Source organism: Lutjanus erythropterus, chromosome 2, assembly GCF_056507025.1.
Source record: "Lutjanus erythropterus isolate fLutEry1 chromosome 2, fLutEry1.hap2, whole genome shotgun sequence".
NCBI lineage: Eukaryota > Metazoa > Chordata > Actinopteri > Lutjaniformes > Lutjanidae > Lutjanus > Lutjanus erythropterus.
This window is the reverse complement of record NC_139318.1, coordinates 19,560,671-19,577,656: the sequence shown is the minus strand read 5'-3', so window position 1 is coordinate 19,577,656 and position 16,986 is coordinate 19,560,671. Positions and strand designations below refer to the sequence as shown.

The following is a 16,986-nucleotide window of genomic DNA, read 5'->3' as shown; positions in this document are numbered from 1 at the left end:
ATTTTCAGGATGCCTATGCAATGTTTGAGTCATTAATGTTAACGCACTCCTTCTCCTACCTTCTTTAGTAGATACTCAGTCATTCGTTTATAATGCAGGACAGTTTCAATAATTGTTTTACCTTTGCTGTATCTTTGTATCTTACTTCTGCTGTATTGTATTTTCTACACACATAATAATGTAATGTAGATGACTGTAGATATTAACATTTGAATTATTTCTAATAAATCCCAAATGTTTTTTTGTTCATGCATATTTTTCATATTTTTGGGAACCACAACGAAACAAACATTTCATTGATAGCACCAAACAAGAAGAGCACTAAGTAAAATGCAGAAATGCATCTTTGTGCACAATAACACAGGAACAAAAAAAATATAAATGCAAATGAAACATGCCATTTATAAAACATATACAGTATCAGAGGTTTATTATTTGGACACATGAGTATTTCATTATTGACTGATAAACATTGTAACAATGCTGATGAATGGTGACTCAAACTGTGAGGCAAAATTCAAAACAATTTCCAATATAAAAGGATGTATGAACAACTGGGCAGGGATAGTTCTGAGTTATTTGTGCTTCTTCTTCTTGATACTTTCCTGAGGTTTTTGGCTGGACTCGCCGCTGGTCTCTGGTATGACTGGCTGCCAGGCCAGAGGATTCTGTCTGTACATAGGCCATGGAGGCAGGGTCAACTAAAATCAAGGACAGAGACAGAAGACATTATAATGCTGGGTGTTGTTTACGGCTCTACATAAGATATTTTTACATGGTATACACCTGCAAGACACCCACCAATGTGCAAGAAATTTGTCTAATTCTCCTACTCTATAGACAATTGTACAATAGCAGATCCCTATTGGGTGCACAATGAATTTAAATATTGTTTCTTCCCCACAAATAAAGCAAACAATGTGCAACATTACTTACCACACAGGACACAGCAAAACCAGCCAAGACTATGTAGACTGTCCACCCAAACTGTTCAATGATCAAACCGTATACAAATCCAATCACCTGGAAGGACAATACAGATGATATGAGCAAACCTGATTACAAGCCAAAATGCAATGGCATTTTAGTGGGATGTCTGGAATTGATACTTTGCATGTATCATGGTTAGTTACCGCTGAGATGAGGATTATTCCTTGGAAAATCTGTTCAGCCAACTTCTGGCCTTTATAGTCCTGTAACACAAGGGAAAAACAACATTAATGACAGAAAATCAGTTCGCATTGATGGTAAGGATAGTAAGTTGGTCCATCTTTACAAAATAAACTGCAGGTGAAACTTGGAGTATTGTCTGATTCCTTTCTTTAACGTTACACTAAACACAATCCATTCCAACAACCACTGAATGATCTCTCACATGCAATAGGACTGTCTTATCTAGGGTAAACCCACTGAACACGCAATATGGCATAAAAAACATATTACGATTATTTTGATTGGTTAACAAATATTACGACATGACACATGGTCCGTGGGAATGATTAATTTACTTTAATGATTAATTTAAATCTTAATTTACGTTTTCATCGAAAGAAAAAAAAAAATCATGATGATTTGTAGTTTGGAAAACAAAAGATTTGTAGGCCAAGGCATCTCAGCAGCACTACAGGTCTTTATGATAATGGGGTTTGGTCAATATTTTTTCTTTATCAGTGTTGCGATTTTGATAATATTTTGATTAATTGTGCATTCCTAGTGCAATATTACATTTATTCTTGTGCAGCAATTACATTCACATTAGTGCCGCGGTTCTTGTTCAATAATACACCTATTATAATGTAAATTGCATTATATATATTTATTTTACGTATTATTCCAGTTTGCTAGCTTTATTCTGGCACTCAAGTTTACTTATAATTCTGCTTTATTTACTCTGGTTTTAGTCTATCATTTCCGTTTTCTATTTCCAGTTGCTGTGTGTCGTTTTAATTGCACCAATCTACTAATTTCGTTGTATGCTGTATAAAGACCACAAGCTAACGTTGCTAAACAACTTCCAAATGTAGTCAGATCGAAGACGCAGCAAAACATGGACAAACAACAGCTGGTAGATTAGGTTAAGTTCGTGCCTGGCATTAAAAGTTACGATGGATCTGAAAACTTATTTGAAGGATATCATAACGTTAGCTAGCAGCTGTTAGGCTACCTTTGTAACGGTAAGTTAACCCAACCACTAGCGTTACATTGACTAGCTAAATCCTTAACGTTAGCTTGGTATAAAACCATGAACGAACGGCTAGCGTTACTATGCTGTTCCACATCAAATAAAATAATCAGCTCTCACCATGTGCGTGGGAATGCTCTTGAATATAGACAGCATCTTTACACTTCAAATGCACAAGCAAGCAAACAGAATTTGGCTCAAACCGCAGCACTTTGACTTCCTGTTTCAAAAAGATACGTCGTGTTGTGAAGGACCCCTCCGGCTCCTCCTGACGGTTATAACTCGTGTTGACTGCGCAGGTTCCCAGATATATATAACATCGGGATTATGTTTAAGACCTACATGTTGTGGCTACATTTGGTTTGATGTTAGTGGAAAGCTATGTTTGCCTGAATGACTGCCTGTCAATATATCTTGCTACTTTTACATATTATATTTTAAGAATTAAATTTTTAGCTTGCATCTACAGCCATGAAATCATACTTACACACTATATTTAACTCATAATCGTTTTTAAATATTGCAAAAAGCGAGCGAATGTATTTTTACATTCAGGCAAACTTACGGGCAGCCATGACTACGTGCAATTTTGCGAACGGATAAACTTGTTGATGTTGAGTTGGCAGTTTGGCTCCAGCGTAAATTACTTTTGCTGTCTCACCAGGTTGCTTTTTAGAACTGACTTCACGTGGGCTGCGTGCATTTTAATTTTAAGTTTATGAACACACAGTTATAAGCCACTAGTTTACTGGAGGTCTCGTTGCACGTTTTTCGCCTCGCAGTGGTGCAGCGGCAGTGTCTCGGGTTCACCTCAGTCCTCAGTAGCGAGCCAGCAAATACCTACATCTTCGGCTGCACTCAGGTCAAGTTTAAGATTTTTTTTTTTAAATTTGTTTTTAATTTTTGATTTTTATTCAGGCGTACTGGAGGGGCGGATGAGGCCGTTGTCATGACACTGAGGAGAGGTGAGTCAGTTTTGATGAGGCTGTTGCTTGTTTGCAGTTCTGAAACATGACTGATTATGTCTACAGCGTGCAGTGTGAATGGAAAACAGCAGTTACATAGAAACAAATAAATAGTAGACTAATACTGAGACAAACTGACTGCCATTTACATCTAACACTACTTACCAACATATGGGTGGCCTTAACAGCTCCCTCGCTGACACTATTGCCCCGTGTACCACATTTATGATTAACATCAGCTCTTCGTTGTTTCTTTTAGTAAACGTGATCATCCTTGTGCTGCTGGCTGTGGCCTTTCTGATCATAGTTCAACGAAATCTTCTTAACCTCAGCGACTTTTTGCACAAGGAAAACCCAGGTATGTTCATATCTGTGATGGGGAAGTATACTTTCTGTCAGCTGCTCTGTACAAATATCTGTGGTACATTTTTTTCCCTCAGAGTATCTGCTGTATTGTTATTAACAGCTCATCAGACAAACCCCGTGCATTAAAATGAAACTATGTGGGACATCTAAATAAATAAAGTCTCCTAGACTGTAGTATACTGTTAAACCATCTAGAATAAAACAAAACAAAATTATAACACCTTCCTCATGTCCTTAGGCAAGGCAGTTATACTTATCACAACATGAAGACAGTATTTAATCACTATATTCTTCCTCCCTATACTAACTGGGATAATCCTGGCAATGAGATAAACTGTTAACTGTTTTATCTGTTCTCCAGCTGTATCACCTTGTCTTATTGTTTACTAATATCTAAACTAAGTTCTTAAGAATAAACAGTTCTATATCATTATAACTGAAAAAGGTTCTCATTTGTTGGACATAGGTTAGGAGAGGAAGAAAGAAATAAGAATAAACAAAAACTGCCATCCATTTGCTTATTTAACATACTCCAAATAATAACTAATGCTACATTACTTTCTCTGTTACTAGAAATGATTAGGCACTTCTACCTAAGCACATAACAAAGGCCTATAATGATTATAATAATAGTAATAATAATGACAATAATAATGATAACCATGGGAGCAATTTATAAAACCCCAAGTATGTCTTTATCCAGATGCAGGAATGATTCTTCCCTTTGAATCCGAGTTGTCTCCTGGCCTCAAACCAGAGCCTGAGCGGAAAGGAGAAGAGATCCCTGTCGTCATTACTGCTGTTGAGGAGAGACTCGGCGCCGTGGTCACTGCAATGAACAGTGTCCACCAGAACAGTAAAGCCAATGTCGTCTTCACCATAGTGACCCTGAATGACACAGTGGAACACCTAACGTAAGATAATGAAGCAAGTCTGTCTGGCAGCAGCGTGCATATCTGTCTTTAAGAAGAATTTGTGGAATGTTAATCATATTTGAGTTAAGAAGCCATTCTCTGACAGAATGTTTTCTCTTTGTTTTACCCACAGACTGTGGCTCAGTAAGACAAAGCTAAAAAATGTCAAATATAAGATAGTTATTTTCAAGCCTGACCTCCTCAACGGGAAGATCTCTAAAGATCCACAGACTTTGGAGGCTGCAAAACCGGTGAAACAACTTAATGCTTTTTCACTGGGACAGAATGAATATTTGTTCTGCTGTTTACCTATGTTTGTCTTTCCAAACTTTGTTTTGATTATCTGTTTTCCAGTTGACGTTTGCCAGGTTTTATCTTCCTGTGTACATACCTGAGGCAGAGAAGGCTATCTATTTGGATGATGATGTCATTGTACAAGGTAAGACACCACCATAAAAGAAGAGAATTACAATGGCCATCAACTAAAGGAGCAGTGTGTGGGATTTAGTGGTGAGATTGCAACCAACCGAATAGTGCTCATCTCATCCTCCCCTTCCAAGTGTACAGGAGAAATTAAAATGGCCACAGAACTCACTAAAAACATGAAAGGCTGAATCTAGAGCCTGTGGTTGGTTTGTTCATTAAAGGCTACTTGGAAACTATGGAAAGGGGACTCACACCCTCTGCAGATATAAAAACACAATGATTCTTATTTTCAGGTGATTATACATGAATGAAATCAAGCTTTTGAATATTGTTCTCCATTCCTGCCATATTCTGCCAATTGATCCCTGTAAATGTAACACACTGATCCTTTAATAAACACATTTTACAGTTACCTTCTATCCACAAAATGTGTTTTTGATGCACTATTTCACTCATTAACTCTACACATGCTATGATAGTAAAAAAAAAAAAGTTTCCTGGAAGGGAATTAATGAATGGGTTTTGCCTGTCCTATTGAATTTCAGGGGACATTCAGGAGCTGTATGAAACCAACCTCAAACCAGGACACGCTGCCGCCTTCTCAGATGACTGTGATTCAGCATCTGCTAAGGGAATCATTCGAGGAGCTGGAAATCAGGTTGGCATCTCTTGCATGAGCCGACTATTGTCAGTTATCTATAAATGTAATATGGAAGGCTGTGTCGTGGGTATGATTAAATAATGAATCTCTTTCAATAGAATAACTATTTAGGTTTCCTGGACTTCAAGAAAGAGGCCATAATGAAGCTGGGGATGAGGGCCAACACGTGCTCCTTTAACCCTGGGGTCATCATCGCCAACCTGACTGAGTGGAGGAACCAGAACATCACCCAGCAGCTTGAGCACTGGATGGAGCTTAACACACAGTACGTTACTCACACTTGTGAAAAGGCGAGTGAATATGAGGCAGACTGTCCTGCAAAATACACACAAACTGAAGGCAAAAATCTGTTGGGTTTTTTTGCATCTTACATTGATTGAACAAATATAATATAGTGGACTCTTTCTGTTCATATTAAGCTGAATCTGTTGATTTCCTCAGGGAGGATCTGTACAGTAAGACTCTGGCAGAAAGTATCACTACGCCCCCACTCCTCATTGTTTTCTACAAACGTCACTCCACCATCGACCCCATGTGGCATATCAGGCACCTCGGTAAGTTCTGAAAAGTAAACTGGAATACAATAACACATTTTTCTCAATGAATCACTGACTGCAGATCAAAATGATTTTGTATACAGTCCTGAACAATTATTGTTTCTTGTGAAGGATTGTGTGTTAATGTATTCACAACACTGGGTATATACTGGGTATATACACACAGTATGTATGGTGTGAGCTTTTTGAGAAGCTTTTATAGAGTTTTTTCTTTTTTTTTAAAGGAATGATTCAACATTTCCACCTGCTCCTTGTTGTCACGCTAAACTAAGCTAAGCTAACGATCTCCTGGCTGTAGCTTCATACTTAACAGATATTTAAATTTAAATTCTTTTAACAGATTTTTTGAGGCAATTTGTCCCTGGTAAAAGTGTCTTGTCAGTTTAACTGAACCAGATAATACAACTAACTTAAAGGAATAGTTCACCCCACAATGAAAATTGAACTAGTTAGATTTTTAAATCACAAAGCACTGCTGCAGTTGAATAGGAAAACAGCACTGCAGAATCTCCCAAACAATGTAATGAATGGTGACCAGTTTTCAAACACAAAAAACAACTGGGGAAAAAACCTATATCGCCTCCATATAGCTGGTCTGGTGCAATCTAAGTCTCCTAAAGCTCCACATGCATAGTGATGCCAGAATGTGATTCCTGCTTGATTTGAATGTTTTTGTACATATGACATAAGTGCGTATGTACAGTACAGTGTCATATGTAAATGACATTAATCCAAATTGCCATGATGGCTAAACCTTGTTTTTCAGGCCTTAGTGGAGCTGGAAACCGCTACTCAGCACAGTTTGTGAAAGCTGCCAAACTCCTTCACTGGAACGGCCACTATAAGCCATGGGGGAGAACATCCTCGTTTTCTGACGTGTGGGACAAGTGGTTCATCCCAGACCCCACAGGAAAATTTCGTCCTGTGCGAAGACACACAGGGGACAATTAGACTGAAAAACTGGTTACAGGAACTTTCAACCAGCCAGCAGGACCACAGCTCGTGATATCTCAGGAACTACGTAAAGCCCTCTCATTTCTCACTCCCTTAAGTTCTGTCATCCTTGAAACATGTAGACCTGTGTACTCTCACATTCCCTTGAACACAGCATTGACGTTTTTTATACCCACTGCCACTGTATCTTATTATTATTGCTTGGAGAACACAAGTATGTCACTTTTCCTTTGCCCAGAAACTCAGTGTTGTTGAGATTACTTTAACATGCGCTTCTCAAAATGGTCTGAAAGCAGATTATTACACAGGAAGCACAAGTTTCCTCCCTATAATAAGAGCAGTGTTCAAACCTGAACATGATGAGACTTGTTGCTTCTCAAGGCTGCATGACCATTAATGGACAAATATGCATCAGTCCCAGTCAGAAGTATTGAGGAACCATGTTACAAAGTGCAGAGACAACAAAGTACAAGTTGTACATGGTTGTCAAAGCAATGATGACATGCAGCTTAATGATGACTGACTGACTTTATTTGCACACCACAGCAGTCAATAGTTACCTCAGCTTTAATGGTGTAGCACAGTTAACCCCACAGTTTATATTTGGTTCAACACAATCCTCTCCACAGTTGGTTCTGAACTGTAATTGTTTCAGCCATGCAGATGCCTCCTGTCATTACCTCAATTCAGCACTCCCTGTGGAAAAGTAATCCATTTTTATACTTAATTGCACATATGTTTATTAATTAGATCCATGTTTTGACATTTTTAACAGTGATCTGTACTTAGTTGAGCATTTTCACTACAATCAGTCAGAAAATGCTGTTTAAACTCTCTATGACAGTATTCTGAATGACATTTTCACAAATACGAATCCTTAAATTCATTAGTTGCAGCTACAGTTAATTACAGTTAATACACTACCATTCGATATGTCCAACCTATCAGTCAGCTGTGCCATACATGAATACTAATTCAGCATTGTACTGCCTCTCACTGAACTATTAGTTTGGTTCTTAATGACTTTATATTAAGAGTTCTGACACCTTTTTTCCTTTCTGATACCTGAACTACACATCGATCGATACCCAGTACTGATCCAATACCAGTGCATTTTAAAAAAATCTATATATTATTATTTATTAGAGGAATTTCCTCTTAGGGCTGCAACTAACAGTTGGTTTCATTATTGATTCATCTGCCCATTATTCACACAATTTATGAATTTAGTCAATAAAATGTAAAAAAAAAAACACTCGACAATTCCCTGAGCTGCCACATCTTCAAATTGCTTCTTTTGTCCAACCAAATGACAAAGAAAAGAAGAAAATCCTCACATCTGAGAAGCTGGGACCACCAAATGTTTGATATGTACTTGAAAATTAACAACCAATTGCTTAATTAGCAAGATTTCTAGCAATTAATTTTCTTGTATACAATAAATCATTGCAGCTCCATTTCTTGTACTGGTGTTGGTATTTCAGTAACTAATTCAGACCACTACGTGAACTGCACCACTGCAGAAACTGAGGAACATACATTTGCACAAAATTCTCATGCTTTATCCCTGTCAGGATTTTATACATATTGAAGAAGTATTCACCTTGCTGGTGTAAATGTTTGTCATCTTTTGTAAAATACATGAAATAAAGTTTACATTTTTATCATTTAAGTCTTGTGATTTGTTTATTTGTAATGGACATTTCCACAACTGTGTCCAGTTTTCTGTCATTTATATTTTCTGATAATGAATGTTAAATAAGAGCTACAAGCAAAGAAAATGCTGTTAAAATAAACACAGCATGGTGTAAATTTGTGGTTAAATTAAATACAGAAAGACAGTAGAGGGACATAAACAATGACAAATTTAGACTTTGTAGGGAGTTTATTAAATTTATGGCATGTTGTCTATATACAGTATTCTGCATGAACACAAAATATTACAAACGACCCCTGGACATTTAAAATGGGCGATGTTTCATCAACATCATCTAGGGGAAGAAGCCAGCGTATATATATACACACACTGACACAGGAAGTCACGCACAAACATTTCACAAAGTCCATTTCCTGGGCAGGGCTTAGTCCTACACATACAAGCTCCAAGTGAGTCATCAAGTAAAAATTGTAGTCTAGGGTCAAAGGTTACTCCTTGTCTGGAAACTGTCCTACTGTCACCCAGATTCAAAGTTTGAAGACGAGCACAAATGCCAATAAGAGGCCTGACACCACTCAACCAGGCAGTGCCTTTCAAACTGTGATTCTGACTCAACTCTGTCGGACAGTGATTCCTGAAGTCAGCGTGTTTGTGTATGTTGACAAATTCAGGGCTGCATGTTCATCAGACCTCAGGCACAGGATCAGAAACAGAGTGAAGGCAGAGTTCACTTAAAATCTGTGTTGAAGTCATAGGCGTCGTGTGTAGAGAGGCTGATGTCAATGGGGACAGAGTGGAACTGGACATGGCCTGGTTTTTCTGCAAGACAAGGAGAAATATAAATATAGGGCCTAATACATACACATTTTAATTAATTAATCATGGTTAAGGCAATTTACTTGTGAGTGACATCTTCTGTGGTTTTTCTGGTTCTTCTGTTCCTTCTGTTCCATTTGCCTCCTCAGTGGTCTGTTCAGGCTGCAAGGAGAGCAGATGTTTGATGTCCAAAAATTCTCAACATACGCAGAAGAATTTCATAATAAAAAAAAAAAAAAAGTCCAGCCTGGATCAGAGTTGGATTAGAAGTCTTCATAAACAAATCAAGACTTGAATTTTTGTCCTCATTTCCAGGAGACTAGACTGCTCACGTTATTTCAAGCAGTTGCATTGTTTCTAAGTTACCTCATTATTCTCGTCGTTTGGCTCGGTTTCTCTGTCTGCAGCTGCAGCAGCAGGTTTTTCCTCAGAGACGTCACTGACATTCAGCAGGCCTGCAGTCAGGCCTTTAGAGATGAAGCTTATACTGCTGGCCTGGTTTGGAAATTTAACACCTATAAAGACAAAAGCAAAAATTGTTTTAAAAAAATATATATATAATATGAATAATAAAAAAAAATAAATTATGGCTGCACTAAAATTACAACACTGCATTAATAAAACATAAAACAGACAGTAACACAAGAGTAAAAAAGTAACTAATTACTCGTAGATGCAGTAATTATTAAACCCATAATTTACAAGACAGGAAACTAGTAACTGTAACTAACAACAGTAACTTGTGATGACAATTATGATTGAAGAAAGGAGCAGAAATGAGGTATACTTAATGTTAATAACAGGTTAATAGATGTTCCCACAGGAGTATATAGTGTTTGAAATTCTGTAGAAACATTTAATTAATAGTTTTTTGGGTTTTTATTTTTTTTTTACTAAATCTCCTGTAGATTTAGTCAACTATAATCTTACATTCAGAAACTACAAGAATTTAGATGACTAAAACTAAATGGAATTTTAGTCAAAAGACTAACTAAAACTAAATCAAAGTTTAGGACAGGTGTATTTTTGTGGGAGCAGGATAGGGGATGAGTTAAAATCTACTACTTTAATTTTAGGACTTCTCAGTTGGGTGTCATTAGCAAATATGAGTACATTGAGTGTATTACAGTGTAATGTGGAGAGACGAAATATGCCAACAGAAAACACGGAATTAAAAAAAAAAACAAGAAGTGTTGACAGGTGGATCTTCACCAACACTGACTGATGAACTGAATATCTACCTGATGTTTAAAGAGTCAAATTAAGCACCAGTACCTTTAAGAGTTTCCTCATTGCCCATTTTCAGTTTGTTTAAATCCCAGCCACTCTGCATCTCAGCAACCACAGCATCAGACATGTAGGTGGGGAGGCTGTTGTTCTTCTGCACCTTACAGTGGTAACTCAGCTTGGCTCTGAGAGACGTCAAAAAAGAAACACACGCTGCTATGAGATTAACTAAGAGAGACATATTTTGACTTTTCCTGTCACAGTGATGGGATCAGAGTTGGATTAGAAGTCTTCACTAAGAAGTCTAGAATTGCGTTTTTGTCCTCATTTCCACATTGATGCACAGCTTCCTCCTTTAGGAAAACACAAACACTCACCCTGTCCAATCACCAAGGAAAACTGTGGCTGCCTGCTCTGTGTTGGGGACACCACCCTTCTGCAGATATCCACGCTTTTTAGCGAACAAGGATAAAAACTCCAGAGAGTTCCTGAAGTCAGGGACATTGTACTGAAGCATAATCTGAAACAAGAGCAAATGACATTAAGTTATTAAATCATTTCAAATTACAGAGCACACAAACCCATCAAACCAGTTCAAACTAGGGCTGTCAAACGCTAATAACGTGTTAACGCAAATTCCTTTTAACACCACTAATATTTTTTGACACGCGATTAACGCGCAGTCTGTTATATTGGCCTGACACTTAGTTTGAATCAGCAGCCAGAATTGAATCAGCTCGTGAAGACGTGAGCTTCTGTCATCTGACTGACTCGGTGCAAAGAAATAGAGGAATATGAGCGAGTGCTCATCAAGCTGAAACCAGGTAAATGTTAAAAAAAGAAGAAAAAAAGTTGACCCACAGCAGAGAGAGGGAGAGCGTGTGTGAATGAAAGATCTGTCAACCTGATATTAAAACTTTTTTATGATCTTGAATCATAATTACTCCACACCGATCAATTATAACACCACAGTTCTGTGGTTTAAACTACAGACTACAAACTACCACAAAACGTTTGTCTCTGTGCTGCATTATTGTAAATCATGATGAAGAGTCCAGACTCTGTCTCTCCTCTTCACCTCCTCGGTGTGTGTCGGTGTGCCGTTTGTCTAAAACATCCTCACTGATGTTAACTGTCAGAGTGACACTGATGTAAATGGTCCTGCTGCATTAATACAAAAACATGAATGTCGCGCAGCGTCTCGTCATTATATAGACTGAGCTGAATAAAGGTGAGGATTTTTCTCTCAGAGGACAATATTTTATTCAAGAAATAAACTATTATTAACAACAATAATAATACTAAAGAAACAAATAAATGCATATGGTAACCTTTTCCTAAAATACTGCTGGTGCTGTGGTGTTGAAATTTTAAATGTGAAGCCTGCAGTTCCATAGAGGCTTCAATAGATTTTTCTATTGAAGCTTTAGGTGCAGTTTGGCCTTGATGTTAAATTGAGGTGGTCACTATGCTCATCTGTGCCTGATAGACTTGGGTTTGTAATGTTATTATTTGAGCATATTTTTATGCCAAATGCAGTACCTCTGATGGTTTCTGGTCAATATTTGTCATTGTTTTTGGTTAATATCCTTTTAAGGTACATTCTGAACAAAAAAAAAATGTGCGATTAATCGCAATTTACTACAGATACTCATGCGATTAAAACTTTTAATCAATTGACAGCCCTAGTTCAAACAGTACTCGACATACTCGACTCTTCTCACCTGAGTCTTGTCGCACTGTTTGAGCAGAGTCCTGACTGCCTCCAGCACGCTCTCCTGACCCTCCTCCACCTGCAGGCTCCTCAGAGCCATCGAGACCGGTGGGTTGGACGGCGAGGCCACGACACCTGGGCTGTCGATTAGCTTCACGGTCTTCGAGATATGCACTTCCTGCATGGATCTGAGGGGATGGTGACATATAACATTTAAAACTGGAATTATGCTACAAATACGACAGGCTTATGAAATCTGTTGATATGTTTATTACAACTTTAACAATTCTGTAAATACAGATCATACAGATCTAGGGCTGTCAAAATTGGCAAAAAATTATGTTTGATTATTCCTGCTAAAAAAACAGCAGGTATATCAGGTTCAAATACCTATTTTTGTGCGTTATATCCATAAGGGGGCAATCTATAAAGATACGTCTTTCAACAAAACTATGTCTCTGAAAAGATCTACATACCTACACATTAAAAAATAAACAAAATAATGTCCTTTTAATGTAAAATTTCATTTAAAGACCACTGACCTCCCTCGGTCTACGCCACTTGTGACATATGAATGATTAGTAATTGATGTTATTAGCTTCACAGCTTGATTACAACTTTATCTGAAGGCGCCACAATTTTGCTGTTTGACAAAAATTCGAAGTGTCCTAACCAGGACTTTTTAGATTGCTGAGAATTCGATTATCCAGGCCCAGTTCTCTGCAATCATTACATGTGTTGATGCGTAATTATTCACTCATTCTGCTGAACCTATTTTTCATTTTCAATCAATGAAAGTGACATAATTTAACTCCCACCATACAGCAAGTGCTTTATTTCTGAAACTGTGCTCAAAGATCACCTGGACAAATATTGTTTTACAATGAAAACATATGGATGTAGCGTCTCCCCAGTCTCTCTGTGTGCTACAAAACTCAGCAGATTTCAACTCTTCTGTTTAATTCTCTTCTCCTTAATTCTCAATTTCATCCTTCTTTGTCTCTCCATGTCTTTCAAACAGTTTCCACGTCTTTCAAACAGTTTCCACATTTTCTCTTCAATTCTGCTGCAGTTTGTTTTTTGTGCAGTATCCCAGTTGAACAGGCAGCTTATTTTAAATATTAATTTTCATAATTGAATGGCTTTTTCAAAAACTAAAAATAAAAAATACTATTCTTATGTTTAGAGCTTTAATGTTTGTCACTCACTTTGTAATACCTCTCTTGACACCAGCATTACATGCAAGGATCCCCTTTAAACTGTTGATCACACTGCTCTTCCCCACATTAGGAAAACCTGACAGGAAAAGGAAATCATATGAAGGACAAGCATTCAATGGACAAATTCAAAGACATGAACAAAACCAGAATCGATGCAGTGTTTACCACAGAGCTTATATAAGACAATGAATGACTTTAAGTCCTCAAAACTAAATCCACAATTGACATAGAATATCAAAGGAAGTCACTTTATGAAGTGATAAAGCTGTGCTTACCAACTATGGCCACTTTGAGTGAAGCTTCGTTCTGTCTGTTAGCAGCAAAACTTGTCAGGAGCTCAGTGAGACAGCTGTTTCCAAAACAGGCTGCTGCTCTGGATCTGTCCAGGACTTCATTGGAGGGCACTATCCTGCTCCTCTTCTTGGCTTGCTGATCAAGACAGAACCAAACATGTAAACTAACTTTTAAGCACCGTCTACAAATATTTGGTTTGTATCTCAAGTGGCTGAATAATACAATAAGAACATACTGGAAACCTTTTTGTTCACAAACACACACATCAGCTATGCTTGTGACAGAGCCTCTTAATTTGTGTGGTTTGTTTGTTACTCTTGGAGGTTATAACCAGTTACAACAGCACAGCAAGCTGCTCAACCTTCTCAGTCCTCCATATTATACCGAGGTATAAACACAAAATTAGCAGCAGTTTATTCTTCGTGATAAAACAATCCAAACTGTGGGAGGGGAGGAGAGGGAAACACTTCACTTTCTGCCTCAAGCTAAAAAGTTGGGAAACTGAAACTTTAATTTTCTCCATATAAAGCATCATACGGTGCAAATTTGATCACTGATGTGTAAAATGCACCTCCTACCACTGTTTTGTCCTTGATCTGTGTTGATGCTTTGAACGCCACCACTGGAAACTCCTCTTGTAAACTCTGTATCCATCTCTGCACATTTTCCTTTGGTACCAGATCTAACACACACAAAAAATCACAACACTTATGAGCCCAGACAACCTGTTTTTTCTATTAAGTTGTTTAACAGTGAGTTTTTACTTGCAGTGTCTTGTGTCTATTTACCTATTTTGTTTAAAACCAAAAGCAGTTTTTTGTTTCCTGTCCTCTGCAGCACTGCCTCCTCCAGCTGTGGACACCTGCAGCCCAGTGGATCACGGGCATCGAGGACTTCTATCACCACATCAGATGCATCAATTACCTAAAAAAGTGGAGCAAGAGGTCAGGTTGAGGTTTTATCAGATAAGACATTTCTTTCTACAGTAAAACACTGAATGGGGTTGCATAGTTTTACCTTGTTTAATTCAGAGCAGAGGTACTGTTTGGAGTTCTTGTCTGGGACAGTCCTTTTCTCTGAATGCTGTTCAACCTCATCCTGTGAAAACAAGACACCCCAAAAATAAAAGTCAAGTCAACAGCAAAGTAAAAAAAAAACTCTGAATGAACACATGATTTATTGTTTGTCTTTTACCTGCCGAGCCTTCTTGGCCTTGGGTTCTGTTTCTTTACTTGTAGCCTCTTTCTCCTTTTTCCTCTTCTGGGCTCGCTCCTCTTTTTTAGCTTGCCTCTTTCTTTGTTTCTCTTCTTCAATCTGTGAGAAAAAAAAACTTTGAAATTTGAAAACCGTGCCACCAGTGGTAGACTGTGCCAACACAAAGACACTTAAAAACACTGTCCAGCTGAGATGATCTTGATCCAGAGACTTACAATGAGAACAGGGCTTTGTTCAGACTGCAGGTACATCAGGTTTATTTCCTAAAACACAACTTTAAGACCCAAATCAATTCTGTTATTTGCAAATGATCAGATCAAGTTTGTGTGTTTTGGCATCACCAACCTATCTGCATGAGTTACCGTGGTAACAATATACACTTACGTTAACTACATACACAAGTGATGCGGCTTTCCAATGTAGAATCATGGGGAATCGAGAGCCATTGTCTCTATCATGGAGCAGAACTCCTTTGTCACAGTAGACAAACTTGGCGACGGAGTAAGCTGGTACAAACTGCAAAGCTCACCCACTGTGATGTACTTTCATCACTCTGGATTTGACATTGCAAGTTTGATTTGAGTATACAGCATGTGACATCTATAGAAATCCAATTGAAATTGCATTTCAAACCACCGCCAAATGTGTTTTTTTCCTGCTGCCCAGACTCTCTTAAAATCAATCTAGATATGCAAAAAAAATAAATAAATAATAAAAAAATAAGCCACTTATGGGAGAAAAGAACCAGATCAGATCAATGCATCAATCTGAACAATGACAGCTGTTATGATGAACTGCATTAGAAGAGTAAACGGCTGCCCACCTGTAGCCTCCTCTGCTCTGCCTCCCTGAGGACCTCCTCTTTGAAGGGAGCACTGCTGGGTACACCGGGGTCCTTCTTCGGTCTTTTGCTTACTCCTTTCTTCTTTGCTTCTTTTCTTAACTTTCTGTTGTGTTCCCGGACCTAAATACACACAACACCAAAGTGTAACTCAAGTTCTTGTGGACATTAAACTACATCTGACATTAGAGTAACAGCAGTAACATCGTTCACTCAGGCCCCATCGCCCGTGAAACGTTAAACGTTCATATTTCAAATAATGGGTGATAAAGTCATTCTTACCTTTTTCTGTATTTTATAACGTTTGGCACATGAGACCCGCTTACTCGCTTTCTTTAGCTCTGCAGAAAAAAACAGATAAAACTGAAGTTTAACGTTGGTTGAATTGTTAGCTAAAAACGAGGCTAATGCTGTGTGACAAACGGTGGCTGTTAGTCAATAAAACAGTTAGCTAGTTAGCTCATTAGCTCGAGGGATTAACCGGAAGCTTTAAAGCCTTAAACAACTGTTTCTTCTTTTATAAGATTATATATTATTAGAACATCGCTATCAGCGTTGACTTACTTGGTCGTTTCATCGTGGAGCTGTGGATCTGCCAATGTGACTGAACTACTCTCACACGTGGAGGAGTGAACCGAGCATGTTACCATATTTTGTCACTTCCGCTTTTGTCAGCACAAGTAGCGCCACCTGCTGAGCTGGAGGACGTAATAACTCAGTATATAATGAGGTAAATGGGATATTTAAAAAAATAAAATAAAATATATATATATCAATCAATCAATCAATAGAATACACAGTAACTTAACAGAAGAAATAGGCAATTCTTGTATCGTATTATCTATATGAGGGCATCTATGGTTGTTTATAATTTGAACAGATTCAAAATATTTCTTAAATTCAGTTCAGAAAGATTCAAATAGTAGGCAGGACCTTTCGTTATGGGTCTGAATTTTTACAAAAATAATATGTTGCTG

General features: G+C 37.8%; 3 protein-coding genes and 2 non-coding genes across 5 annotated transcripts; 1 reads left to right on the top strand and 4 right to left on the bottom strand.

Moving 5' to 3' along the window:
• Nucleotides 1-413: 413 nt before the first annotated feature.
• Nucleotides 414-2,459, bottom strand: spcs1 (signal peptidase complex subunit 1). The gene is made up of 4 exons (XM_084730986.1): nt 2,303-2,459; nt 1,134-1,193; nt 937-1,023; nt 414-701 (listed from the first exon to the last, which is right to left on the bottom strand). The coding sequence occupies exons 1-4, from the start codon at nt 2,336-2,338 to the stop codon at nt 576-578; spliced, it is 309 nt and encodes a 102-aa protein (XP_084587112.1). The 5' UTR covers nt 2,339-2,459; the 3' UTR covers nt 414-575.
• Nucleotides 2,460-2,606: 147 nt separating this feature from the next.
• On the top strand, nt 2,607-8,246 carry glt8d1 (glycosyltransferase 8 domain containing 1). Its single transcript, XM_084730973.1, has 9 exons — nt 2,607-3,147; nt 3,407-3,505; nt 4,217-4,427; nt 4,561-4,678; nt 4,782-4,866; nt 5,399-5,511; nt 5,613-5,779; nt 5,956-6,068; nt 6,838-8,246. The coding sequence occupies exons 1-9, from the start codon at nt 3,132-3,134 to the stop codon at nt 7,020-7,022; spliced, it is 1,107 nt and encodes a 368-aa protein (XP_084587099.1). The 5' UTR covers nt 2,607-3,131; the 3' UTR covers nt 7,023-8,246.
• An 897-nt stretch (nt 8,247-9,143) lies between these two features.
• gnl3 (G protein nucleolar 3) lies at nt 9,144-16,671 on the bottom strand. Its single transcript, XM_084730961.1, has 15 exons — nt 16,574-16,671; nt 16,292-16,350; nt 15,992-16,132; nt 15,148-15,267; nt 14,971-15,051; nt 14,742-14,877; nt 14,532-14,635; nt 13,935-14,088; nt 13,648-13,735; nt 12,450-12,627; nt 11,103-11,245; nt 10,774-10,910; nt 9,865-10,013; nt 9,582-9,660; nt 9,144-9,501 (listed from the first exon to the last, which is right to left on the bottom strand). Exons 1-15 carry the CDS (start codon nt 16,584-16,586, stop codon nt 9,410-9,412), a joined length of 1,674 nt encoding a protein of 557 aa, XP_084587087.1. The 5' UTR covers nt 16,587-16,671; the 3' UTR covers nt 9,144-9,409.
• On the bottom strand, nt 9,738-9,812 carry LOC146331435 (small nucleolar RNA SNORD19). Its single transcript, XR_014772651.1, has one exon. It is a non-coding gene; the product is annotated as a small nucleolar RNA SNORD19 (small nucleolar RNA).
• Nucleotides 14,197-14,329, bottom strand: LOC146331434 (small nucleolar RNA SNORA47). The gene has a single exon (XR_014772654.1). It is a non-coding gene; the product is annotated as a small nucleolar RNA SNORA47 (small nucleolar RNA).
• Nucleotides 16,672-16,986: the final 315 nt, after the last annotated feature.

Bases quoted from the DNA above. Each gene is read 5' to 3' on its own strand.
- spcs1 (XM_084730986.1), bottom strand. From the start codon at position 2,338: ATGCTGTCTATATTCAAGAGCATTCCCACGCACATG. The intron at 1,024-1,133 runs GTAACTAACCAT...TTGTCCTTCCAG, and splicing joins GAATAATCCTCATCTCAGCG to GTGATTGGATTTGTATACGG. The intron at 702-936 runs GTAAGTAATGTT...CCTTGATTTTAG, and splicing joins GTTTTGCTGTGTCCTGTGTG to TTGACCCTGCCTCCATGGCC.
- glt8d1 (XM_084730973.1), top strand. The intron at 5,512-5,612 runs GTTGGCATCTCT...CTCTTTCAATAG, and splicing joins TTCGAGGAGCTGGAAATCAG to AATAACTATTTAGGTTTCCT. The intron at 6,069-6,837 runs GTAAGTTCTGAA...CTTGTTTTTCAG, and splicing joins GTGGCATATCAGGCACCTCG to GCCTTAGTGGAGCTGGAAAC.
- gnl3 (XM_084730961.1), bottom strand. The intron at 14,089-14,531 runs GTAGGAGGTGCA...TGTCTTGATCAG, and splicing joins AGATCAAGGACAAAACAGTG to CAAGCCAAGAAGAGGAGCAG. The intron at 9,661-9,864 runs GTAACTTAGAAA...CTCTCCTTGCAG, and splicing joins CAAACGACGAGAATAATGAG to CCTGAACAGACCACTGAGGA.